This window comes from Littorina saxatilis, linkage group LG15, assembly GCF_037325665.1.
Source record: "Littorina saxatilis isolate snail1 linkage group LG15, US_GU_Lsax_2.0, whole genome shotgun sequence".
NCBI lineage: Eukaryota > Metazoa > Mollusca > Gastropoda > Littorinimorpha > Littorinidae > Littorina > Littorina saxatilis.
The window spans coordinates 17285722-17313299 of record NC_090259.1 but is presented as its reverse complement, the minus strand read 5'-3'; the positions used below and the strand labels follow the sequence as shown (position 1 = coordinate 17313299).

The 27578-nt window shown below is 39.8% G+C and overlaps 2 protein-coding genes across 4 annotated transcripts in view; one reads left to right on the top strand and one right to left on the bottom strand.

The window, feature by feature from the left end:
- Window positions 1-4555: 4555 nt before the first annotated feature.
- On the top strand, window positions 4556-11016 carry LOC138948687 (uncharacterized). Of its 2 annotated transcripts, none has more exons than XM_070320278.1 (5): window positions 4556-4574; window positions 8231-8280; window positions 8739-8890; window positions 9363-9530; window positions 10799-11016. In XM_070320278.1, exons 2-5 carry the CDS (start codon window positions 8231-8233, stop codon window positions 10855-10857), a joined length of 429 nt encoding a protein of 142 aa, XP_070176379.1. In that variant the 5' UTR covers window positions 4556-4574; the 3' UTR covers window positions 10858-11016. The 2 variants fall into 2 exon arrangements, with proteins under 2 accessions (XP_070176379.1, XP_070176378.1); XM_070320277.1 differs by lacking the exon at window positions 4556-4574 and adding an exon at window positions 5183-5290.
- A 2322-nt stretch (window positions 11017-13338) lies between these two features.
- The window catches only part of LOC138948693 (70 kDa neurofilament protein-like), a 74540-nt gene continuing 60300 nt past the window's right edge, over window positions 13339-27578 (bottom strand). Inside the window, exons 9-13 of one of the 2 annotated variants that reach the window (XM_070320287.1) lie at window positions 26435-26541; window positions 21627-21778; window positions 20816-20923; window positions 19068-19184; window positions 13339-18001 (exon numbers count right to left, since the gene is read on the bottom strand). In XM_070320287.1, coding sequence (XP_070176388.1) covers window positions 17963-18001; window positions 19068-19184; window positions 20816-20923; window positions 21627-21778; window positions 26435-26541 — 523 coding nt within the window. In that variant the 3' untranslated portion in view covers window positions 13339-17962. Of the gene's footprint in view, window positions 18002-19067; window positions 19185-20815; window positions 20924-21626; window positions 21779-26434; window positions 26542-26561; window positions 27144-27578 lie in introns of those variants that run through there. The other variant, XM_070320288.1, reaches the window with a different exon arrangement.

Below are 27578 nucleotides of genomic sequence, written 5' to 3'. Positions count from 1 at the left end.
TAATTCACATATGCTGAAATATAAAATCATACATCATATAATATTAATATGGCTGTTGCCATGACCATGAACCCCAAGAAAGGTTTAATGTTATGTAAATCAAAATACCAAAATCAAGCACCTATTAATCTGGTCTACGGCGCGGGAAGATTGAGGCCTTCGTAAACGTTCAACGTTGGCCAATAATGATTTTAACAATGTTGTGTCGTTTTGTATTATGTTGTATTTTGTTGATCAATTGATAAATATGTCTTCCCAACATATTACAAATCAAACAGAAATAAAGTCTTAGAGAACTACAATAATTATTGTTGCCGTCAAAACCTTGCAAGGCCTCAACCGTTCTCACGAGATCAGTTACATTTTCTCTCTCTCTCTCTCTCTCTCTCTCTCTCTCTCTCTCTCTCTCTCTCTCTCTCTCTCTCTCTCTCTCTCTCTCTCTCTCTCTCTCTCTCTCTCTCTCTCTCTCTCTGTATGTATGTCTTTGTCTGTGTCTCCCTCTGAGTCTCTCCGCTTCTGTCTTTCTATGTCTGTCTATGTGTGTGTGTGTGTGTGTGTGTGTGTGTGTGTGTGTGTGTGTCTCTCTCTCTCTCTCTCTCTCTCTCTCTCTCGCTCTCGCTTTCTCTCTCTCTCATCTGACTCTTGGCACACAGGTCAAAGCAGAAGTTAACTTGAGTGCACGTGTACCTAGGAGGGGGGTGATTTCTTGAATTAGCTGAGGGCGGAAGGAAATCGCTCACCCTCCACGTCCAAAACGTAGTGATATTGACACGCCAGATTAGTGCGGTAGCGTATTGTGCTAAGCAGGAAAGCGCGCTTTTCTGCCGGTATTCTTGTTAACTTCGCAATTTCCGGAAAACATCCACTTTCACTTTGAGACTGTTCTGTTTACATTCGACACTATCAAAACCACTTTGCAATACTGAAATATTTTTTTCTGTGTTCGAAAGCTACAGCCAATCGTTATTATGTCCCCTTAGGTACAGTTTTATAACATTATTGGCACATGTAAACAATAGGAATTAATTAATTAACGCTACGAAAAGGGCAGCCTTTAACCTCCCTGTTGTCACTCAGCATTTTTTTATTTTTTATTCTCATCCACACTTTCAGCACTTCCCCCACCCGCCCTCCCTATCTCAGATGTAATTTGTAAATGACGTTTTCAGCCTTCAATCCACTATTTAACATAGTAAGTCAAGCTTTTCAAACCTTATTAATAATTGCTTTGATGTTTTGCTGATGTTCAGTTTATTATTTAATAAAGATCTCATGGTTCAAAATTTCATATTGTTTTTTTCAAAAACGTGCGTGTGTTCCATTTCAAACTAACCTCACTGATGTGAACTCCATTATTACTGTCACATCTGTTTTACAAATTACACCCATAATCCAAACCAACGCGCAAACACACACACACACACACCACAACTACACACATAATTTATGTACTCGTTACCATTAGCCAACGCTCGTCACAACACTGTCAGTCTCAAGTCTAAATAATAATAGTATAAATCATAACTAATTTTCTTCACATCATCATAGACATAATGTTGCTTCACATGTTCTTTGTACAATCGTTGGTTTTCACAATAAATATTGCATTACTGTAATTGTCTTCTTTTTCTTTAACAATATCTTTCCAAAAACAAAACTCAAAGACCAGAAAAGCTATTGCAACCTACTCCTATCTCTGGTCTCTCTTCCTGGGTACAATGGTACCCAAGACTTACATTCAAATGCTTACATTTCCATGCTACCCACATTGTCAAAATACCAATAATTATTCAAAACAAATGTTAACTACTACCAACTTCATTTCAGACCCACACCCATTATTATACACACATTTCACATTTAAACCATTAGTCGGCCCCCTGTCGATATTTATTGACTAAGTTCCTTGTTTCTCTTCGTTTAGTTTGTTTTCCAGATGGGATACGGAATAGCTGTCGTTGTCGGTGCTCTCATTGCCGTTTTCGTCGGGTGAGAAAACTTGTATCTTCCCTACATAAATCCTATTTGTTCGCACGCGTGTACGTGTTTGCTACAATGTAAGCACCCAGTGTACACCGAACAGGGTACTTTCCCACCCGGAAAGAACCCCCCGCTCCCCCCCCCCCCGTCTTCTTCTCACATCATTATCACCATCCATAAGCACCACAACCACCACCACGACCAACACTTACTCAAAGCTTAAACTTGCCCCAACTTTCTCTGTACACCACACAAGGTGAACGCCTACCCGAAAAGACACCCCTCCCCCCCCCCCCCCCCCCCGAACGTTACACAATTACCACAACAACCATAAAGCTTAAACCCGTCTCAAATTTCCATCCACACCACACAGGGTGCACGCCCACCCGGAAAGACACACCCCCCCCTGTACACCACACGAGGTGAACGCCTACCCGAAAAGACCCCCCCAACCCCCCCAACCCCCCCCCCCCCCTCAACGTTACACAATTACCACAACCACCATAAAGCTTAAACCCGTCTCAAATTTCCAACCACACCACACAGGGACCGGCACGGTTGGCCTAGTGGTAAGGCGTCCGCCCCGTGGTCGGGAGGTCGTGGGTTCGAACCCCGGCCGGGTCATACCTAAGACTTTAAAATTGGCAATCTAGTGACTGCTCCGCCTGGCGTCTGGCATTATGGGGTTAGTGCTAGGACTGGTTGGTCCGGTGTCAGAATAATGTGACTGGGTGAGACATGAAGCCTGTGCTGCGACTTCTGTCTTGTGTGTGGCGCACGTTAAATGTCAAAGCAGCACCGCCCTGATATGGCCCTTCGTGGTCGGCTGGGCGTTAAGCAAACAAACAAACAAACAAACAAACCACACAGGGTGCACGCCGCCCACCCGAAAAGACACCCGCCCCCTGTCCACCTCACAAGGTGAACGCCTACCCGAAAAGACACCCTCACCCCCCACCCCTCCCTCCCGAACGTTACACAATTACCACAACCACCATAAATATAAAACCCGTCCACAAAGGGTGCACGCCCACCCGGAGAGATCCCCCATCATCGACCCGTCCCAGGCCCGAGCGCTGTTCAAGGTAGCCGGGAGGGCTGCAACAACACGGAGGACGGTCACATTACGCACGTGGAGGTGATCGATATCTTCTCGGTCTTCGATGCTGACGGTAAGTCCCTATAGAAACAATGAATCTAAAAAAAAAATCTTTTTGTTACTTCGTAACGTCACTGTCACGGGGCGATGTCGTGAGTATCCCTATATTGTTGCCTACCTTTACATAAGTCATTAAACTGGACAATAATTGTGATACCTTCTTTCTTAAAACACCTCACGTATGTTGAATTCGCCGACATCTTGAACAGCCCACAATGCCGCCAAAAAACATATTTTCATCATCTTCGCATCGTTCACTACCCAAGTGATAAAGTACCACATAGTATACTATAGTATACTATGGTACATTTACCAAAGTACTTGTACTTTAGTATACTATAGTACATTTACTAGAGTATACTGTGGTATACTGTGGTATACTATAGTACTTTTACTATAGTAAACTGTGGTACTTTTTCGCCTGGGTAAGAACAGTAATAATAATGGTAGTGCTGTTACTTTGTTTCTCACATTCATTCTTTTCTTTTTCATCATCTCCCTCCCCCCCGCAACCCCCCCTCCCCCCCCCCCCCCCCTCTTCTGTTATTTGCCACGCTACATTTTGTGTGACCTTTGTTCAAGGCGACGGAGAGGTGACGGGGGCAGAGTTCAAGGACGTATGGCAGACCCGTGAACTTGGAGACGCGAAGGCCGCGAGTTACTTGTTCTCCCGAGCTGACACCAACCACGACGGTAGCATCACCAAGTTTCCTGACATGGAACGCGTCTTACACTACTTTGACCTCAACGGTGAGTATTCTCACTATCAAAAAATGAATATATGAATAAAATAAAATAAAAAACACCCACACACACACACACTGACACACACACGCACTCGCGCGCGCACGCACACACACACACACACACACACACACACACACACGCACGCCCGCGCAAGCACGCACCTTCGAACGCACGCACGCACGCACACGCACGCACGCACGCACACTCACTCACACACACACTGTGACACACACACACACACACACACACCAAAACAAAACAAAACAAAACCAAAACACGAATTAACAATATTTGTGAAATTTAAAAAAAACCTGGAAAGATGTCACACACAAAAAATGTCGCCAACTGAACAATTTGAGGTTTAGTGTTCGCATGGGTGAGTTTCAGCCATACTTGTAAACACATTTAATTCTCCGAAAATCGCTGGGAAGTTCTGACCGACTTTCTGTCGACTTCTCACTTCTAGGACCAGAAGGGTAAGCAAGCCAGCCAATGGAAAGGGCGCATACTGTCAGCTATGTCTAAATATCGCTTCCAACCAGAGAGCTTGTCCGAGAAAAGTACGTAACTTCGAAATCGGCGAGATAGTTGAACAATGCAAAACTGGTATTTTAAAACAATTCTGAGGAACTGCTAGGCAGAATACTGTTGCTCGATCAGAAATGTCAACATCGTTTTTAGTTTACAGGTATTTCTTTTCTAAGAGTCTATCGTTAATTGATTCGTTGAATATGTGTGTGTGTGTGTGTCGTGTGTCGTGTGTGTGTGTGTGTATGTGTGTGTGTGTTTTGCAGCGGACGGTGACGTCAACGAAGTGGAGTTCATTACCTGTCTGTCCATGTGTCTGTTTTCTATGCAAGTATGCTCGCTACATTAGTTTCGTTGAATCTTTTTCACAAACGGAGACACACACTGATACAAAAAGTTAGACAGACGCACGCGCCCACACTCACAAACATACACGCACACACACACACACACACACGCACACACACACACACACACACACACACACACACGCACGCACGCATGCACGCACGCGCACGTACGCGCACGCACACACACGCACGCACGCACGCACGCACACACGCACACACACACACACACACACACACACACACACACACACACACTCTCTCTGTCTCTACGTCTGTACGATGGCAGGAGGCCAACATGGGATGATAAGAATACCCACTCTCGCACGCCTATTAAGACGATATACATAATGTTTTAAAAATTATAGGTTTTTTTCTCCCTTTTTTCTTAAAATGAACTGTCCTTATTTAGTACTGACCTAGGTAACGATAGCACTAAAAAGACAAATGTTTTCCAGATAAGAAAACTCTCTTGTCGTTTTGTCATTACTTCTGTGCTCCCGTGCCGTCTGCCAGAGTCTTATTCATCGTAAGTATGAAAGTTTTAAATATTGCTAATCCCAGGAGAAAGGACTTCCTACCGATTTGTTTTTATTCTATCTATTTACTTTTGATATACAGGTGTCGTTACTTAGTTTGAATGAACAATCCTGAAAAAAAAGAGTAGCTTGAATGGAATCGCAGAGAAAAGAAAGCTTTAATGAAACCATTCAATATAATTCCTTAGAAAGTGTTTTTGTTTTTCAAATTTTTTTTTAAAGAAAGGCAAAGCCCTGCTATTATGTTGGTTGACTGAAATGTATGTCTGATGTTTTGTGGCAACTTAAGTAAGTACAAATCAATGATTTTAGAGCCTTCCAATGAAATGAAAATTTGACGTCAAATCTTGAGATAAAGACACTAATTCATAATTTGATATTTTCTATAGTTGATTTTTAATAAAGGCCACAATATACAGATCTAACTACGGGATGCTTCGTAGTTCACTGAGCTAATCATTATTTTTCCACACTCCTACTGCATGCCTGATGAGTCACTATTTCATACGGTTCCGCTCACAATCTCAGACGTGTCCAGATGTTTGCATGGTATAACTATTGTGACAGGGGAGGCTATCGCTCCTTTCGCAGCAGACTCTGCACCCGAGTTGTTGGCCTTTAAGTCAACACCCGTAGTTTGTGGAATTCTGTTTGTGATGGGGTCTGGTGGTTTCCGATTGTCTGTATGTTCATGGAAACCTTCGGGTTTGCATAACAGTTTCTTAGCCCTAACATTTTCAATCCTGTTTGATTGCACTTCGCTTCCCGAGGTGATCGTAGTGTTTCGGCACACGGTTACACTATAAACAGACCTGTGAACACTTACGATTTCGCCGTATTTTGTATGCCTTTTTGTCTAAAAAAAAACGGACGGTCGGTTGAAAAAAAATACGACGAGAAAAATTCATAGACAGCCTTTCTTCACGAGCGCATCCCTGTCTATTTACTGGGGCACTGTCTATTTGAATGAATAAAAATAACTTTATAACTCGCCATTTGATCAATGATTACAGCTTTTAGCATTAAACGCTGAAAGAATCATTAGTTTTAACGGCGGTGCAACGGAGGCGTGCGAAGCATGTTTGAATCATGGATGTTCAAATGCTGTGTGGAGTAGGCGGCTACACTCATTTTTCTGAAAATAAGTTTAGATTGTTTGAGAATACTCCAAGAACAAAACAGGGGTCCCCAGGTCTGTGTAATACCCCCCCCCCCCCACACACACACACACACACTTGGACACATACCCATACTCAACATTCGGACTGCGCTGTATAGAAAGGAGGATATTTAATTATTCTATTTCTTAACCGACAATCACTGAAATTAATGCATTAGGACGGGCGCAGTGGCGCAGTGGATGATAAGACATCGGCCTCCTAATCGGAAAGTCGTGAGCTCAAATCCCGGCCTCGGCCGTCTGGTGGGTTAAGGGTGGATATTAGTCCGATCTCCCAGGTCAACTTATGTGCAGACCTGCTAGTGCCTTATCCCCCTTCGTGTGTGCAAGCAAAGCACAAGACCAAGCCAGTGCGCACGGAAAAGATCCTGTAATCCATGTCAGAGTTCGGTGGGTTACAGACACACGAAAATACCCAGCATGCTTCCCCCGAAATCGGCGTATGCTGCCTGAATGGCGGGGTTATACACGTACAAAATATCCACTCGTGCAAAAACATGAGTGAACGTGGGAGTTTCAGCGTATGAACGAAGAAGAAGAAGAAGAAGAAGAAGAAGAAGAAGAAGAAGAAGAAGAAGAAGAAGAAGAAGAAGAAGAAGAATTCATTGCACACAAGAAAGCACTCAGGCGGTTAAGTGTTGGTAAATGTTCAAGTGGAAGGATAGCCTGATCCCAAGTATACAAGCCTGACCAGAGATGATAAGTCGAATCATTTACCAGTGAACGAATGTGCCTTTGATCTTTAAATTTCATACTTTGATTTTAAACAATATTGTTATTTAATTTAAACACGATACAATAATACAACGAATAACAAAAGGGACAATGCAATACTTTGATCAGAATAGATCTGCTTTTTATATTTAGTCAAGTTTTGACTAAATATTTTAACATCGAGGGGGAATCGAAACGAGGGTATGGTGTATGTGCGTCTGTCTGTGTGTGTGTGTGTGTGTGTAGAGCGATTCAGACTAAACTACTGGACCGATCTTTACGAAATTTGACATGAGAGTTCCTGGGTATGAAATGCCCGAACGTTTTTTTCATTTTTTTGATAAATGTCTTTGATGACGTCATATCCGGCTTTTCGTGAAAGTTGAGGCGGCACTGTCACGCCCTCATTTTTCAACCAAATTGGTTGAAATTTTGGTCAAGTAATCTTCGACGAAGCCCGGGGTTCGGTATTGCATTTCAGCTTGGTGGCTTAAAAATTAATTAATGACTTTGGTCATTAAAAATCGGAAAATTGTAAAAAAAAATAAAAATTTATAAAACGATCCAAATTTACGTTTATCTTAATCTCCATCATTTTCTGATTCCAAAAACATATAAATATGTTATATTCGGATTCAAAACAAGCTCTGAAAATTAAATATATAAAAATTATTATCAAAATTAAATTGTCCAAATCAATTTAAAAACACTTTCATCTTATTCCTTGTCGGTTCCTGATTCCAAAAACATATAGATATGATATGTTTGGATTAAAAACACGCTCAGAAAGTTAAAACAAAGAGAGGTACAGAAAAGCGTGCTATCCTTCTTAGCGCAACTACTACCCCGCTCTTCTTGTCAATTTCACTGCCTTTGCCATGAGCGGTGGACTGACGATGCTACGAGTATACGGTCTTGCTGAAAAATGGCAGCTACTTGACTAAATATTGTATTTTCGCCTTACGCGACTTGTTTAATGAATGATATAATATAATATCAATATAATAATACAATATTATTGTCTCATCATCTGAAGATGATATCACTTCGCTTCGCCCTTGTCCTCTTGGCTGGAACCTTCCTTGGGTATGTGACACTATTCTTCTTCACGTTTTACCATAATGAGAGAGAGAGAGAGAGAGAGAGAGAGAGAGAGAGAGAGAGAGAGAGAGAGAGAGAGAGAGAGGAGAGAGAGGAGAGAGAGAGAGTGTGTGCATGTGCGGGCGTGTGTGTGTGTGTGTGTGTGTGTGTGTGTGTGTGTGTGTGTGTGTGTGTGTGTGAGTGTGTGTGTGTGTGTGTGTGCGTGCGTGTGTGTGTGTGTGTGTGTGTGTGTGTGTGTGTGTGTGTGTGTGTGTTTGCTTTTCCACTTAAGTATTGCTGGCTCTATTGAACTTATAATTGAATAAACAAATCCACAGAACAAAGAATGAGATAAATCAAGCAGTAAATAAGATAAAATCAAAATAAATCGGCAAAAACCTAAAGCGCGGGAAAAATATTAAAAAACCCATTTATTCACGCACTTTTCACCTCCACTTGACCAGATGTGTCCTGAGCCATCCGGAGAGGCCAGCGCTGCTTGACCCTGCCAAGGCCAGAGAACTGTTCGCGCTGGCCCAGGGAAATGGTACCGCCAAGGACGGAGTTCTGAGCACTGCGGAAGTCGAAGCAATCTTCGCAAACTTTGACATGGACGGTAAGCGCATGAAAAGATATTCAAAACAGGGAGGTAATGAAAAAAAAAGATTGCCAGGTGCGACGCCAGGAGTTCTTCATGTGACCTATTTCAATGCAGGTGACAGCCAGGTGCGACGCCAGGAGTTCATCATGTCACCTATTTTAATGCAGGCAACAGCCAGGTGCGACGTCAGGAGTTCATCATTTAATCTATGTCAATGTAGGTGACAGCCAGGTGCGACGTCAGGAGTTCATCATTTCGGATCTATTTCAATGTAGGTGACAGCAAGGTGCGACGTCAGGAGTTCATCATTTGATCTATTTCAATGTAGGTGACAGCAAAGTGCAACGTCAGGAGTTCATCATTTGATCTATTTCAATGTAGGTGACAGCCAGGTGCGACGTCAGGAGTTCATCATTTGATCTATTTCAATGTAGGTGACAGCCAGGTGCGACGTCAGGAGTTCATCATTTGACCTATTTCAATGCAGGTGACAGCCAGGTGCGCCGCCAGGAATTCGTCAATGTCTGGACGCATAAAGGTCTGGGTGACATCGTTTCCGCCAACTTCCTGTTTGCGCGCGCAGACACGGACTCAGATGGCACCATCTCCGCCAGCCCCGATCTCTCCCGGGTCTTCAAGTACTTTGACCTCAACGGTAGGTCAACAATCGCTCTCTCATACATGACCCCAACAAAAACAAAAGGGTCATCTTGAACTTTAGCGTTGTACAAGGGTTAAATCGGGCTAGTTTGACCTATCTAATTGCTACTTTTTGGAAGGGTCATGCATAGGCTGAAGTTTATATATGAGTAAATATGAATTGATTCGGTCAACAGATGTAGAAGTTATTAACATTTGTGGGGGTTGCATTTGTTTTAGGTCACCCTGTAAATACATAGCTTACAATCTAGTGGCATATTATTGACTGGTTTTTTTTTTTACACGAGTCCCTTTAATACAATTAAAGAATACTTATCCTGAAATTAAATGACGGATAGGGCTCCAGTTATTAGGTCATTTGATCGACGAAAATAACGAGAAAGTGCATATGGTGTATCGAAAGAGTTGCCTTACCTCCCTTCCTTCGAAAACACGGCTGTACCGATGTTTTCCTTCTGAAAGCATGTCAATGAAAGGCATCTGTACAGTTCAGTCCGTAACTTCAAAGGTATCTAAAATGACTTGTTGTTCTTACTAGTGCAGGTTCTGCAAAATTGGAGGCTTAAATCGCAGTGGATTCTGAGCTATGAATTTACAACGCTAAAGTTCAAAAGTACCAACAAAAGATAGACGTGAATTCTCTAGGTTTTACATAGTTATGATGTAACAAACACTGCATACTTATACCCTTGTTTTTTATTTTTTCCCCACAAAGATATATCTCGTCTGTAATATACACGGAAGCGAAATACATATCTGTTTCGATCCGACAGGTAATATAGAGAACGCACCAAGAATTTCTCGCCCCTACTACCTAATATTGTAGTAATAAGGGAAGCAAATGTAATCGAGAAACTTTTATGCAAGGGGGAGAATACGTGTAATTGTAACATTGCATGTTGATCGCAGAGTTCGATTATCTCCCTTAGAAAGTTTTTTCGACCACAAATAATTCAGATGGGTCCATGGTCGATTGTTTAGTCTTCCTTGTATGGGATCATTCATGCTTTGGTGTGTGTGTGTGTGTGTGTGTGTGTGTGTGTGTGTGTGTGTGTGTGTGCCTGCGTACGTGTGTGTGTGTGTGTGTGTGTGTGTGTGTGTGTGTGTATGTGTGTGTATGTGTGTGGGGGTGAGAGTCTGTCTGTCTGTGTGCTTGCTTTTGTGTGTATGCGTACGTACGTGCCACTGTGTGCATGATTGTGTGTGAGTGCTCGTGATCTACGTGTACATTTAATTTGTGTGTTTTTGTTTTTCTCAAACCAGGGGATGGAACGGTCAGTGAGATGGAATTCGTTGTAGTGTGGAGCTCTCTTTCCCACTGAACTGGTCGTGTTACCTGAGAATAATCCCGATTTGACCGGACACCGCCTCAACATGGAGAATGAATTTATCCATTCCAATTTCGGTGCTCTCGAAGCCAGAGTATGTAAACTGTTCAAAGTAAAATATTAGCAAAGCGATTAAAATACCACAATGTGTTATTTTTGGCTTCGCATGATACACCGTGGTTTCTTCCTTTCCTTCTTTGTTGGAGTGGGCGAGGTCTGGTACGGGGGTGGGGAAAGAATTGTCTACACACGAACAAAGAAAGATGGGCATGCAGGCTTCGCGGAAGAGAGAGAGAGAGAGAGAGAAAGAGAGAGAAAGAGAGAGAGAGAGCGAGAGAAAGAGAGAGAGAGAGAGAGAGAAAGAGAGAGAGAGAGAGAGACACACACACACACACACACACACACACACACACACACACAGGGATAGTTAAAGGTGGACAGAGAGGGGGGAGCAGAGAGAGAGAGAGACATATAAGCAATGTGAGACAGAGACAGAGAGAGAGAAAGATTGACAGAGAGAGGGCAAGAGAGAAATAAAGTCAGGCATACAGAAAGAGTCGTGACGTAGGGGAAGGGCTTCTAATATGGACCGGCTCCTAATATGGACCACCTCCTGTTCTGACAAACTAACGGCGCTAGAGCACTCAAAAAAGTTTTATTCGCTGTATTCACCCTCTCTGGATAACTTGCACATGTCAAAACAGTTGCAGAAACACAAATCTCAAAACCGTTAGGCAATTTCTCTTTTTATATTTAGTCAAGTTTTGACTAAATATTTTAACATCGAGGGGGAATCGAAACGAGGGTCGTGGTGTATGTGTGTCTGTCTGTCTGTGCGTGTGTGTGTGTGTGTGTGTGTGTGTGTGTGTGTGTGTAGAGCGATTCAGACTAAACTACTGGACCGATCTTTATGAAATTTGACATGAGAGTTCCTGGGTATGAAATCCCCGAACGTTTTTTTCATTTTTTTGATAAATGTCTTTGATGACGTCATATCCGGCTTTTCGTGAAAGTTGAGGCGGCACTGTCACGCCCTCATTTTTCAACCAAATTGGTTCAAATTTTGGTCAAGTAATCTTCGACGAAGCCCGGACTTCGGTATTGCATTTCAGCTTGGTGGCTTAAAAATTAATTAATGACTTTGGTCATTAAAAATCGGAAAATTGTAAAAAAAAATTTTTTTTTTATAAAACCATCCAAATTTACGTTTATCTTATTCTCCATCATTTGCTGATTCCAAAAACATATAAATATGTTATATTCGGATTAAAAACAAGCTCTGAAAATTAAATATATACAAATTATTATCAAAATTAAATTTTCCAAATCAATTTAAAAACAGTTTCATCTTATTCCTTGTCGGTTCCTAATTCCAAAAACATATAGATATGATATGTTTGGATTAAAAACACGCTCAGAAAGTTAAAACGAAGAGAGGTACAGAAAAGCGTGCTATGCAGCATAGCGTAACCACTACCCCGCTCTTCTTGTCAATTTCACTGCCTATGCCGTGAGCGGTGGACCACGAGTATTCGGTCTTGCTGCGTTGCATTGCGTTCAGTTTCATTCTGTGAGTTCGACAGCTACTTGACTAAATATTGTATTTTCGCCTTACGCGACTTGTTTTTACTTTTGGCAGCGTTCACTCAAAATTTGCCGCCTAAAACGGACTCGTTTCTGTCCACAGCCAAAGCTTTTATCACACAAAAATTGCTATATATGACAGCTAAGACTGTATTTGTTACATTTTAGCAGTGTTGACCCCGAGTTTCTACTGCAAACAAAAAATAATAGCAAAATCTCAAAGTATGTGCGAGTCCCCTAATATGGACCACCTTCAACAAATCGAAGAAAATAAAAGCTAAAGGCTATTTTCATTAATTTATTAACAAGCTTGCTGGAAATAACCTATAACTAGCCCTCGAGATTTAAAAAAAAATATAAAAAAATGTTTTCTTTTCGTGGAAGTTGATAATTTCATTTATTTTCACTCTGTTTTTGAAAGCTTCTTTAGTTTCCTGGTGTGCTTCAAATAATGCTCTCATCAACCCAAAACAGATAAATCTAAAGCATATTTTGATTAGTCTGACTTGTACACTAAGTTGTATCATGTTATTTTGAAGTATAGGGGGCTTTTTACAGTGATTCGCGAAGGCCGCTTCTCTGGTCCATATTAGGCGCCCAGGCTCCTAATATGGACCATTTGTGATTTTTTCTGTATTTAATTTTTGCTGAATATCTATCAAAGCTATTTCATTCTAATTTGGCCTAACGGTTAACCTAAGAGAGAAGGACTACCAAACACAAAATGAAACTTCTTCGCAAGAAAACAAGCTAGTTATCAGCATGAAACAAAAAGTGGTCCATATTAGGAGCCCTTCCCATACAAAGCAAAAAACCCCGTTACCTAAACCACAGCATGAGCGTTAGTGAATACGACTCTCTCCTCCAGTCATGAAATGAGGAAATCGTGCGCACATACACCAAAGTTTTATTGTTCTAATCATTGTATTATGACAATTTATCCAGAGACGATCCACAATCATGCTCATGAATGTAAAATCATGCAGTGAAAGCATACTCAATACATTTGATAAAAATTACCATTTACCATTACATGAAATAATCACACAATACAAGCAGATCAGAGAGAAGTAAGTCTTTTGCTAAACATGCACAGCTGTGTGAGAATACAGAAAATCTTCCTCGAAAAAAGAAGAAGAATACAATGTAGGTCACAGCCTAAATCATGCAATGGAATGTGAACCATCAATTGACCAAACATGACGTCATTAGTACTACGACACATGCAATATGACGCAACCCTTATATGGTGACGAAAATTGATGCTAATATAGTATAATACATGCATAGGGCTAAGCCAGTGCGTGACAAAACACAGGTAATGACATTAAGCTTATACAACAAACGCATGCACTGAGCTGAACCTGTTAGAGGCAAAACTCAAATGACGCTAAAAGTACGTAACACCTCGTGCAACAATTATGTTCACCTTTACAGATCTCTTCAGGGTTTTACACGGAAAAAGAGCATCCTTCAGCTTAGGCCAAATAAAAATATATGTTGGTTTAGGGTAACCCGACCGACCCTATTTTTTCCTGCCGATCTTTGTTTTGCATTTCTAAAAAAAAACAAACAAAAAAAAACCCACCCCTCTGGCACATTTTGCAAACCATGTTGGTCATGTTACCCTAAATCAACATATATTTTTGTTTGGCCTTTAAATCATACGCCTAAATTCAACGATCTCGTTGCTTCCCATACAGAGTGAGAATTGTTTTCGGAAATATTTTAGCAAGTGACACTTCTGTCAATCTGCGAAACTGATTCAGCTAAAAATTCCATATTATAAGCACAGGAAACAGTGGGAGGATGCTATAGATTGAAATATGAAAGTTAAGTGTTGAAGTTATTACAAGTTCGCCATGTTTTGTAATCGTGAACGTGTATTGCTTATCATTCTTAGAACTTGTCCATATAACTATAAGCAGTCTGGCTTTTCATCGTTCAATATGTTGTTTTTGGTCTGAAACGTGTGTACAAAGAAAATGAATAAAACACGCTTAAACCAAATGATCTGGGGTGGGTGAACATAACCGTGTACACGTGAAAGATGATAGGCCCTATGTCTATAAGGACCACGCCATTACAGGCAAGGAGGAGTACGTCCCTATCACAACTCTAATGTCAAAGACGAAAGCGAAATCTCGAATGAACTACACAAGCAAACTTACACAGTCCGGGGACTTTTAACACAACAACCTCAACCTGTTGAGTCAGAGATATCTGCGTTACCAGTGTGTGCCTACTGATCACACAAATCGCGGACAGTGTGAAAGGCACAGTCCTCCCATTTAAAAAAAAAAACTCATTTCGACTAATCACCGATGGTTGGTCAAGCTTACACGAGATAAGAACATAGCTCCATTCAGACACACACCAATAATCAACAGTCTGCCTGTCTTTTTGTGCGACTGAAGTTTCATTCTTTATTTGGTGTTTAACGTCGTTTTCAACCACGAAGGTTATATCGCGACGGGGAAAGGGGGGGGAGATGGGATAGAGCCACTTGTCAATTGTTTCTTGTTCACAAAAGCACTTATCAAAAATTTGCTCCAGGGGCTTGCAACGTAGTACAATGTATTACCTTACTGGGAGAATGCAAGTTTCCAGTACAAAGGACTTAACATTTCTTACATACTGCTTGACTAAAATCTTTACAAACATGGACTATATTCTATACAAGAAATACTTAACAAGGGTAAAAAGAGAAACACAATCCGTTAGTCGCCTCTTACGACATGCTGGCGGGGAGCATCGGGTAAATTCTTCCCCCTAACCCGCGGGGGGTTGCGACTGAAGTGAGATTTTCTGTTGATGAATTGATTTCTGAACAGACAACAAGTGTGTTTGTGCAAAATCAATTGAGCGAATTGTTCCCATTCTGCTTAAGAATCAACATTGGCAGTCTCTTTGCATTTGGATTTGCTTAATTAAGAATCAATTATAATATACAAAAATACATTATAAATGTAATTATTTTTGTTTTTTGGATTTGATTAAGAATCAGTTAGGATTTAGATTCTTGGTATGTGTCCAAATGGAGGAATGGTCTTATCGCGTGTAAAAGCCTTAAGGCAGATCTGAGATGGTGAGCGTAAAGTGTTTCATGGGAAAGAGTGTGCCTTCAAGGAATCTATAGGCCTACACTGTTTGTTTAGACACAGCTTTGAAGCATCACTCGACATCATTTTTTTTTTTTATCAAAATATTTATTTCTAGTTTTACAACTAATTTATTATGAAACCGCATTATTTGTGATTCAGTTTATGTGTTTATAGTTTTGGAAAAGGGAAGTCTGCGGTGATTACGGGAGTTATCAGATGAAAATAGTGTGTAAGGATGCATTCGTGCGTGCGTGTGTACGTGTGTGTGTGTATGTATGTGTGCGCGTGTGTGTGTGTGTATGCGTGCGAGTGCAAATGTGTGCTCGTACACAAAGTTGCAAACTTTCAACAAGTTTTTGAGGGAGACTAATGTCAAACGCATAGCCATAAGCATAAAAAGCGACATCACGCTCTCTTTGTCTTTTTAGATTTTACAAAATTTAAAACGTCTCAACAGCTTATAAACAGACTCTTAAAAGGGAAACTTTGATAATATATTAACTGTGCCTTAGTATAACTGTAATTTATCAAAATATACAACTTTCAGTGCAGTAAAATAATGCATAAAGTGAAAATCACTACAAAACAAAAAACACGATTTTTGGTCTTTTTCACGGTGTTTTTATTATCAGAACCGTTTAGCAACAAAAATGAGATATTGCAAAAAAATTATGAAAAAGTCTAAAAAGCTATACATGTAGACAAGGGAGGCATCAGGCTATCATCTCCCGGAGTTAAGTGTGTTTGCCACATTCGATCGAAAACAGAAAATTGAAAACCTCTCTCATCCCAAATAACAACATGTGATCAAAGTAATTATTCGATGTAGATGGAATGAATTTTAACAACAGATACCAATTTTCGAAGCAAGGTTAATAAACAAAAGATAGATTGCATGACTGATTTTATTTTCCACCAGACGTTGCTGCCTTTCCGTACAATTTTGGCTGCGGAGAGTTACATAATAATGGAATGTTCATGTATCCATTTTTTTTATAAATCTGCAGAAAACACATCTTGGACACGCGTACTGCTGCTTCTTTAAACAGGAGGAGCAACATCTTCTACTAGAACACTTTACCAAACAAAATATCAATTGAAATCATGCAAAGAAAACATTCTCTCCAGCCGAATTTTTAAAACAATTATTTGAATTTCAATCTCACATCTAATCAAGAGTTTGCCATTATTAGAATGCTGTCCTGCTGCTTCAACTATAATTTCCTACGTTGATTCCATCGATTCAAATCCTAAAGGCATACTTATATAACCGAATAGTATTTTACACGATAAAAGCCTATGCTATGATCATAAATGATCGGTCAGTCAATTCGAAAATATTTTCCATTTTTGTAAAGAATAAATATCAACAAAAATATACAGCAGCAGAAACAAGACTAAAAAGGAAATCACAACCATTGGAAAACCGGGAGATTCCAAAAAGAACGTTGACTATCTACAGCGTACACGGTACATGATTCTATAGTTACACTTAGCACCAAACTGAAAAGTGTCAATTCAGACAATCGTCGCCTCCCGTTTCCGATCTGTAATTTTCAGTAAACTTCTGATCATAGTTTTATAAAAACCATGTTCTCGATGTAACCAATCAAAACTCGCGTAACAACTAGGATGATTCAGCAGCGTCGCAGGCGTAGACTTGTCAAGAATGAAAAAATAAAACAACCAACAAAATTGCATAAAAAAAAGCTTTGCGCCAAAATATGAATCTCGCTGAAACAAATTGCATATTGAAGTATTTTCCCCTTGAATAATCTCAAGAAAAGATTATACATAGCCGCAGACTGAGCGAAAAAATAGTACAGCAATCTGATCATGTAAATAATGTAAAAGTAGAAAAAAACATCAATGATCATCTACATGACACATCTGATCAAGCTTACAAAGCAACGATGCATACAGATCATTGGAACCGTTCTGAAAACTACACACTACTAGCTCTCCTGTGCTTTCCACATCCATAATGGGAATGCTTTTAGAATAAAAATTCAGCTACTTTACAAAAATACCCCCCACCTCGCCTCCAACAACAGAGTGGGCAGGCGATCTACGGAAAGCGCTTTGTGAAACAAAAATTACATACAGAAATAGTTGCCGTATAAATATGACGTCATAAAAAGTGACGTAACAATGTCTCAGCTATGAAATGGTTATGAGAGAAGTTTCCGCCAGTGGCTTGGTCGAAAAGTATAAATAACAGGCACTTGCAAAAAGCCCATACGCGCACTCTAAAGCTGAACTTGCTGTGGAAACTTTAACAGGCCACAGTGACTGTTAAGCCAAGAGAGAAACGGGGGATGACCGCAAGTGTCTGTTTCGGGAATGGTAGTCTTGAGTTTGTGTGACAGTGAAGAGCTGGCAATGGAAGGCGGCTGTAGTCAGTTGACTGTCTAAGAGTACAGAGTCTTCTGGATGTGGCTGGCCTTCTCCTGAAATAAATAATATACCGATTTAGCTGGGAGAGAAAATGTCACCAAAAGCGACCAAAAAGTGAAAGAGCTCATTCTGTAATTAAGCCTCAAGTCATTGACCGAGAAGATAGAAACAGTAATGAAGAAAGAGAAAAAAAAGATCAAGAAGGAAAAATAAGAAGACCAAAAAAACCACCGTTCGTTTCTCTTTTCGTAATCCATTTGGAGATCATTAGACTGGGAAAGTAAAGGCATAAGACACGAAACATTTTCTGAGCTTTGAAAATTTGACCAGAAAGGGCTAAGAAATGATAACTCTTGATGCAGAGAGAACGGATTGCGAGACACGTTAGACAGATGCAGCCTTGCAAAAGACCACCCTAGACACCAACGGGTCGACTTGGAAATATCTGGTCTGAGCCAAAGTTGGTTTGATTGTCTCGGACACAAGTCCAGCACACAGTCTCCTTGTCCAGCGTGTCTTGCAATCCGTTCTCTCTGCATCATGCTCCATCATTTCTTAGCCCTTTCTGGTCAAGTTTTTAATGCTCAGAAAATGTTTCGTGTCTTATACCTTTACTTTCCCAGTCTAATGATCTCCATGTGTTTTAATGACCTTCTTTGGGACAAAATGAACCCTTCACACAACTGGCTTAAGACATAATGATCTTTGAATCTACATTCACCAAATAAACAAAAAAGGTCCTTAAAACACATGAAATGAGTCTCAAAAGAGCTTAGATAAGGCGCTACTGTAGGCCGACTGGGACAAATTTGTACATAGATCCATGTCTTTCTTTCTTTCTTTATTTGGTGTTTAACGTCGTTTTCAACCATTCAAGGTTATATCGCGACGAAGAGAAGGAGGGAGATGGGATAGAGCCACTTGTCAATTGTTTCTTGTTCACAAAAGCACTAATCAAAAATTTGCTCCAGGGGCTTGCAACGTAGTACAATATATTACCTTACTGGGAGAATGCAAGTTTCCAATAGATCCATGTAATCATTGTACAACAACAACAACAACAACAACAACAACAACAACAACAACAACAACAACAACAACAACAACAACAACACTGACCTCGTTCTTGTCGTTGTAGAGGGTGGTGGTGATCTGGGATCCGGTACCCCACGTGTCCTCATCGTTGAACACCAGGTCTCCTGCGCCGCGGTCAGAGCTGAAGCTTCCAGACCAGATCTGGTAGACAAAAGCAACATTTCACCGTTTGATCCAATGAGAGAAGAGAGAGAGAGAGAGATAGAGAGAGAGAGAGAGAGAGAGAGAGAGAGAGAGAGAGAGAGAGAGAGAGAGAGAGAGAGAGAGAGAGAGAGAGAGAGAGAGTTTATTCATTAGGCCATTGCCCCTTATTAAGGGGTGTGAACAAAAGGTTAACATTGCATATAATTGAACTCAACAGGTGCAAAAGAGGAGACAAAAAAGAACACCGTACAATAATATAGATTAATACATACATTACACGGCATTTTACTAAGAGGTTCAAACTTTTCTTAGTTTATTATGCTTTATACAAACACAAGGACACATTTCTGACTACAGTTTCTTGTGATGAGGCTAAGAGCAAACTAAGTCGAAAGAGGCTTGGGTTTTTATAATAATTAAATGGAATAAGTTGTTCTCTTAAGTTGTTCAAATATGGGCAACACAAAACAAAATGGACTTCATCTTCTTGCTTTTCTTTACAAAGCGGACACATCAAATCATCGGCATTATGTCTTTTATATCGGTAAGCATGCACAGCAATTTCTGAAATGCCAAGTCGAAACCTAGTCATAATAATTTTAAATGCCTATCCATATACAACAAAAGATAGCATTTTAACTATTGGCAGAAGAACCCCAAAGATCTTGCAACAAACTGACCTTGAGGGCCTTGCCAAGTTTGAAGAGGGCATTGGGAGAACAAAATAGCAACAAACAAACAAACAGGTGACACACATCGAGCATTGTAGTCATGGCAACAGAAGCCTGAAGAACTTGCAACAAACTCAATCTAAGGGTCTAACAACAAACAAACAGGAGACACAAATCGAGCATTTTAGCCATGGCAACAGAAGCCTCAAGAACTTGCAATGAACTGACCTTGAGGGTCTAGCAACAAACAAACAAACAAACAGGGGACACAAATCGAGCATTTTAGCCATGGCAACTGAAGCCTGAAGAACTTGCAATGAACTGACCTTGAGGGTCTGGCAACAAACAAACAAACAAACAAACAGGGGACACAAATCGAGCATTTTAGCCATGGCAACAGAAGCCTCAAGAACTTGCAATGAACTGACCTTGAGGGTCTAGCAACAAACAAACAAACAAACAGGGGACACAAATCGAGCATTTTAGCCATGGCAACGGAAGCCTGAATAACTTGCAATGAACTGACCTTGAGGGTCTAGCAACAAACAAACAAACAAACAAACAAACAAACAGGGGACACAAATCGAGCATTTTAGCCATGGCAACAGAAGCCTCAAGAACTTGCAATGAACTGACCTTGAGGGTCTAGCAACAAACAAACAAACAAACAAACAAACAGGGGACACAAATCGAGCATTTTAGCCATGGCAACAGAAGCCTCAAGAACTTGCAATGAACTGACCTTGAGGGTCTAGCAACAAACAAACAAACAAAAAACAAACAAACAAACAAACAAACAAACAGGGGACACAAATCGAGCATTTTAGCCATGGCAACGAAAGCCTGAAGAACTTGCAATGAACTGACCTTGAGGCTCTAGCAACGAACAAACAGGCGACACAAATCGAGCATTTTAGCCATGGCAACAGAAGCCTGAAGAACTTGCAATGAACTGACCTTGAGGGTCTTGCCGAGCTTGATGACGGCATTGGGAGGGAACTTGAAGGTGATCTTCCTCTTGTTGTCTACCACTCTCTGCAGGGTCCAGTTCATCAGGTTGACGTCCTGAATATAGACACAAGGCATGCAAGGGTTAGCTTTGACCATACAACTGTTACGTCTTGAACACAGACACAAGGCAAGCAAGGGTTAGCTCTGTCCATAAAACTGTCGTGAATCTGAAAGCCTAGCCCAAAGTTCGTCTAATCGATTCATTGCAAAACTAGAACACGCAGACGTAACCGGTAACCCTTCATAAATTTGGCTTTCAGAATAAAAAAAGCCAATTGTATTTTCCCATGTGGTGGGCACAAAATAATGCGAATAATGCACAAAGAAATGACAAATAAAACTGAATCCCAACACTCACTCCTAATCGAAACTACCTCACACACTGGCAAACGTAGCTCTTAGCTCAAAGTTTGCAAAAGGCAGACAGGTCATTAACTATACACTTAAAACACCCACTCATGTAGAAACGGCCTCGTATAGTTGAAAATATGCCATTTTCCATACTCGTCATAATCGTAAGCTTGCAAAAAAATCAAAAATCTTTGAACAAATAACAAAAAGAAACTCACGAATAAAACATAATCACAAAGGTGTATACTTGTCAAGTTCATACACACGATGTTGCAATACATCATCATAAAAATCACCTTCTTCATATTCCTGGCATAGCATATAATAACATAATTGAAAAATAAAAACTCTGAATAGTAGCAGCAAACAAACCTCTACACTCATTCACAAGAGAAACGACCCTCACCTTACGCACACCGCTGCTGGGGTTGTTCTCCAGGACAACGAACTTGCCCTCTGGGTGAGTCTCGGCGATAGCGACCGGTCCGTTGGCGGTCCTCTGGTATGTGGTCTTAGCGGAGACCTCGCCTCGCATCATCTTCATGGAGAGCTGTGATTCTACACGGGGCAGGGGAAGCAGACACTCAGTTTGTGTTGTGTTTCGGTAATCACTGTGCTGTGTTCCCTAGAAGCTTTTGCCAAGAATCATCATGGCGTTATTTTGTATACGCCTAGCCTGTCAATGTCAGACACTTGAGTTTCATTTTTGTCCTGGCTTCAGTTTCATTTCTGTATTATCCCATTACTGGGACATTTTGATCGCTACGAGGTTATCGTGTGGGAATATCTATCCTATCGAGATGCTGTGGAGTTTACATTTAAGAATGGCATGGATATATTATCTCCGAAAACAGTTTTGTTCAAGAGAGAAGTGTCGTAAAACTGAGGTATTGCTGATACTCGTTACCATCAGCCTTAGTATTGCTGCTGCTATATTTCTTTACATATACATCCCTTTCTTTTTCTTATGTGTTTTGTGTGTGTTTTTTTTCGCGGAAGGCACGGTTCAAGGTCCTTTCACAGGTCCTAACAACACTGAATATGTTGATCTTCAAAAATCATTGAAGAAGGAAATATGCTTCTTGATTCCAAAAAGGCTCCATAACCTTTAAGTGCTCAGAACTGGTCAATTCGATTTGTTTTTAAAGTGTTATTTATACATGTACATTGCTTACAATCTCTAAAGATTGAATCATTTTGGGCAAGAATGTGAACTCCATAAGTTTCTGACAATTCTAAGCAATCAAAGTGAAGATTGGCACTGCGTCTACCTATAGAAACTTATTTGAAGTGTGAAGACTAAAAACAAAAACTCTGTCCTGTTCTAGGGCATTGATGAGTACCGGTATAACCAATTATGTACGATTCAACAAAATAGCTGTTTTCACAAGATAAGAGCTGATATAAGACATGTGGACTAGATTTAATAATAAAAAACATAATAATATTCATTATAGTTATAGAAACTATAATGATAATAATAATAACGATAAGATTTTAACAATGACTCAAGAAAACACAATAATTTGAGCATAACAGAAGAAATAAAATACTCATTTAATTAACTAAATATTGATAATCACATTATAAACTTTGTGTGAATTAGATTGATATTGACTAATTAGCAAAGAGTACGTTCTAACTACATAGAAGAAGATAACCGAGGTAGATATTCAAAATAATTATGTAAATAAAGATACCAGCAATAACATTCTAAATCTAACACTATAAACAGAGTATAAGCAAGCAAAAAATAAGAGTAGAAAACCCAAAATGCTAATGCCATAGTAATCACAGCATATGTTCTATTTCAAGCCCAAGCCGACTTTCCCTAAGAAATAAACGCTAAGGCGAAAATACAGTTATAGTCTTCATTCAATCCTGACGTCAGTTGTGTACAGAAAAAAAGATTCTGAGCTTAATGTACAAGTGCCTGTTTCAGTCGACATTGACATTCTTGGGACAAGTTTTCATCCAATTCCTAAGCGAAATCTGTTGATATCTATACTTGATGACGAACATGTAGGTGTTATTCGTAGGAAATTAGTACGGCAGTTGCAGAGCGTGCAAGGCATCTTTAAGTGTTATGTACAATAAACAATTGACACATTATTAGTTAAGCAAAATTAAGCTCTTTTGTTAGCAATAGGAAAGTGTGGATGGATCTGGTGTAAGAATGATTTTGTTTGCACAGATGTACAATGTATATGTTAGTATGTCTTGATTTAATATTGATGGTGTAAATCTTTTGTATAACATGGGTGTTCACACTGATTTTGTTTGTGATCGTATGTTACTTTCTGGCAATAGTGGTGACGAGTACTTCAATTAATGTATGTGTGTGTGTGTGTGTGTGTGTGTGTGTGTGTGTGTATCAGTGTTTGTCAGTGTGTGTGTGTGCTTGTGTGTGCGTGTGAATGTATGTGTGCGTTTGTACGTTCATATGTGTGTGCGTGCATGTGTGTGTATGTGTGTGTGCGCGCGCATATGTGCATGTGTGTGTGTTACTATTCATTCCCACTCACAACGCATGACACAACCACACACATGGAAGAGACAATAGGACAAAATGCGCAGTCACAACGTAATGCGACAAGATGTATAATATACAAAATGACAGACTGTCGAAACCAGGCTGAGAGAAGAGGTAGAGACAGTAAAGCTTTATTTCCAGCTAATTAATTGGAATAAGAGTGCAAGGAGGAATAAAAAAAAAGTACAGATTCAAGAGCCTTTGTCAGAAATAACACAGAAAGCATAGTTCTGAAGCATGAAGGTCAAAGCAGTGCATTTTGCACTATTTGCATCACAATTTTTTTCTCTAAAAAAAAAAAAGCAATGAATCCAAAATGTTGATTCATAGAAAGCAGCATTTTCTGGACTAAATTTGAACATACGAAAGCAGTATTTTCGTTCAGGAATATCACATACAAAGAGCCGCACACACAAAAAACAGTGCATCTGCACTGAAGTTTCACAATCTTTATATTCATATCACGTCTACTAAATCACAGCAAGTCCTTCAGTGTGGAATAGTTCAGTCAGTACAACCAATGGTAAAACCGTCACCACGTATTGCTTTATGAGCGAGGAAAAAAGAACTACAAAACATTTAGCAATCTGAAAAAGTGTGAAAATAGATGACTCAGCCTTTAAATATCACAGGATGAGGATTTCAATGTGAACAGTCACAAGTTAAATTCAATGAAAGACATGGCAGGGAATGAATATCTCCACTGCATGAAAAACGTGAAGAAGATCAAAAGCAGGAAACATGAAAAGCACCAACAACTAGGAAGCTTTGGTGATAGATTAAGTAAGACATGAATTCGTGACCTCTAATCATTGACAGAGATCTTGCAATGAAGTCCGCGTAGACAACACATGATATGAGCTTTGTAAATACTTTGACATTTGTTTTTGAGTTTGGTGCAGTTTAAGTTGGAATTCGTTGATTGCATGTGATTTTACTAAGGCATGAGTGATTGTCGTCAATTTATAATATCACAGAAACTGTTAATTTTGATTTAAGTCAGGATTTAAAAAGCAAACAAATATGATCTAAGATTTGGTTCAACAAGTTTGATAATTGGTGTTTATCAAAACACAACGAAACAGTTCATGGTGGATACTCTTTCACAACTAAAAATTCAACTTTGAACGATTTCTATTTTTTAAGTTGGGAAGGGTGTGGAATCAGGTGGGTGGGCGGGCGTGTGAGGGTTGATTATCGAATCTCGGTCTTTGAACACTGAACGTCATTGTTGACACATTCTCTTCTTTTACTTTTAAATACAGGTACGCACACTGAGGTGGATTGCAAAGAATAAACTGTGTGTGGACCCATACCTGGTATATTTTAGGCAGTCAAGAGTATAAAGTTCTTGATAGATATCTTGACACCATTAAAGAAAAAATCGACTCAAATATACTAAAACAAAAGTTGTTCTGTATCCCTTCAAAAGGCTAATACAGCAGCTTCTTTGCATAGTACATCCTTAAATCACGCAAAGGAAATTAGTACATGCACTTTGTCTTCCGATTAAATCAAAGTGATTTGAAAGTGTCCACACTGATTTTAAAGACATTGTGATGTGGTTTCTGTCTTTCTTGCAGTGTAAGGTGTATAAATTGGAATGAAGAGCTAATATTCTCATATTTTAACTGCTCACAATTATGAAAACTAATCTATCACAAAACAAATTGATACCTTAGCAGAGTGCAAAACGCATACTTTGGATGAACTTTTTCGCTTCACAACAAGCAAAATAGCTGACGTCTGTTACGATATGAGTTTCAACTATGACCGAGGGTAAAGATCAAAATGATGGATGAAAAGGAAGGACATAATTATAACGAGTACAAATGATCAATAACAACGAAGAAAAAGAAGTACTTAATGTCACATCAGGACCGAGCAACCCACAAGACAACAGCCGGAAAAAGTTGGTTTTTTAGAAGAAAAAAAAGAAAGAAAAGAAGAAATCACCAAGACATACAAGGACCTAAAAACATGAAACCAGTGACTGTTTAGGGTTTTTGTTAGTCTGCTTTGTCTACACATGTTTAGGCAATGATTTTGTACGAATGATGTCAAAAGTAAGATTAGTACATTTTTATTAAACAACCGTTTCTTTTCTAATAAAGTTAACAGGCAAGACATGGAAGCGTTATAATACAGCTGAAACAGCAGAGCAGTAAAAGTTACCAAATTGTTCTCGCGAAATTTGCAAAATCATCATTTCACAGATGAACCAGATCATCTTGAAGGGATTTGTTTGTGGCAACCCTTTACGTTATTCAAAATAAAAGAGAGTATTCGTCCACGAACTTGTCATAATTTTCCTTTTTCAATTTAACAAAAAGACAACCACTGAAGTTTACATTTAGCCACATCAACGTTTTTAAAGATCGGCTAAAAGCTGGAATGATAGTCATCTGGTATTAATAAGGTTTAACTTGAAAGCACACAAAAATGGCAGAAGAGTAAGATTTTTAGTTTTCAAAAAACGCAAAAAGTGAAACACTCCACGCTCTAACTAATCGGATCTGAAATGCTACACTTACAGAAGCTTAGGTCTGTGCAGAAGCATCTATATTTGAATACAGTGTGCCAATACATTTTTGGCGCAGTTTACATGGAGGATAGTGTAGGGTGATTATGCATCGTAAATACTGCAGTTTTCAAAGTCAAACGGGATTGTTTTTACGCACCCCCTCCTTCGTATTCTGATTGGCTGACATTTATGATGTCAGAGAGTCGAGCACTTCCGCTGCTGCGCACTCCGAGTGTCTGCTCTACCACTGACCGCAACCCAACTCTGTTAGAAATAGGTCAAGGTCGAGACGTGAAGGTCAAGGGTTAAATCAGTTAGCCTAAAATAATTTGTTACAACAGTCGTCTACAAGGTAGAGGTTGTAGATCGTGTCACTTGAAGACAAACATCAACAGGCATGTAAAACAACAAAACCATGGGAATGCAAAATGAAAATTCAACGCACTGGCTGCAACTGAAAATGTCAAAAAAAAACTCATACAAGCAAAACATGATATGAACACGACCAAACAGAAACTTAAAACAACAAAAAAACAGCACCGGTTTGCCATGACTGCAACAACTAAGAAAAACAAAAATGAACAATTAGAAATGGGGGTTGGCTTTCCTTGGAAGATGAAAACAATGACCACATGAGGGAGCTAGGAGGGGTGAAAGATGAAAATGACGTACCATCCGGCCTATAGCTTGAATACGATGACGTTTCACCTGGTTTGTACGTGGTGTATGACGTTTCACCTGGTTGATAAGTGGTATATGACGTGGCACCAGGAGTATAGGTGGAATATGACGTTTGCTCTGAGGATGATCCCTCCCCGCCGCCCGCACTATATGTCTGCATGGAGTACTTCGCGCTTTCTGAGCTTCTGTACGTATGAGCGCAAGATGACGTGAAATGTTATGACGTCAGAATGGGTAATGATGCTGACTAGCCATGTTAGCACATTGAACACAGTTCTTTGCAAATGCAAAAAAATGTAAAAAGTTTAATGTCAGCATGCTGTGATGGTAGTACTGAAAAGAAACAAAAAATGGTGAAGGTTATGTTTTAGAGTAAAAAACACCACCGAAAGTATGCATTTCAAATGCACGTGAACTGAAAAGAAGTGATCGATTATCAAAATGATTAAACACACTTCTAACAAAAATGTCTAACAGAAAGAACCATTGTGTCAGAACAAAGTCCAACTGCTCCATTTTGTTGGTGACAACAGAAACATTGATGAACAAGGAGTACTATCAGTTTACATAATGCAGTGTTATCAACCACAGTTAAATCAGATTGAGTCCATTGTGAAAAA

Excerpts from the sequence above, each read along its gene's own strand:
- LOC138948687 (XM_070320278.1), top strand. The coding sequence starts at position 8,231 with ATGATATCACTTCGCTTCGCCCTTGTCCTCTTGGCTGGAACCTTCCTT. Across the intron at positions 8,891-9,362 it reads CGCAAACTTTGACATGGACG|GTGACAGCCAGGTGCGCCGC; the intron begins GTAAGCGCATGA and ends ATTTCAATGCAG. Across the intron at positions 9,531-10,798 it reads CAAGTACTTTGACCTCAACG|GGGATGGAACGGTCAGTGAG; the intron begins GTAGGTCAACAA and ends TTCTCAAACCAG.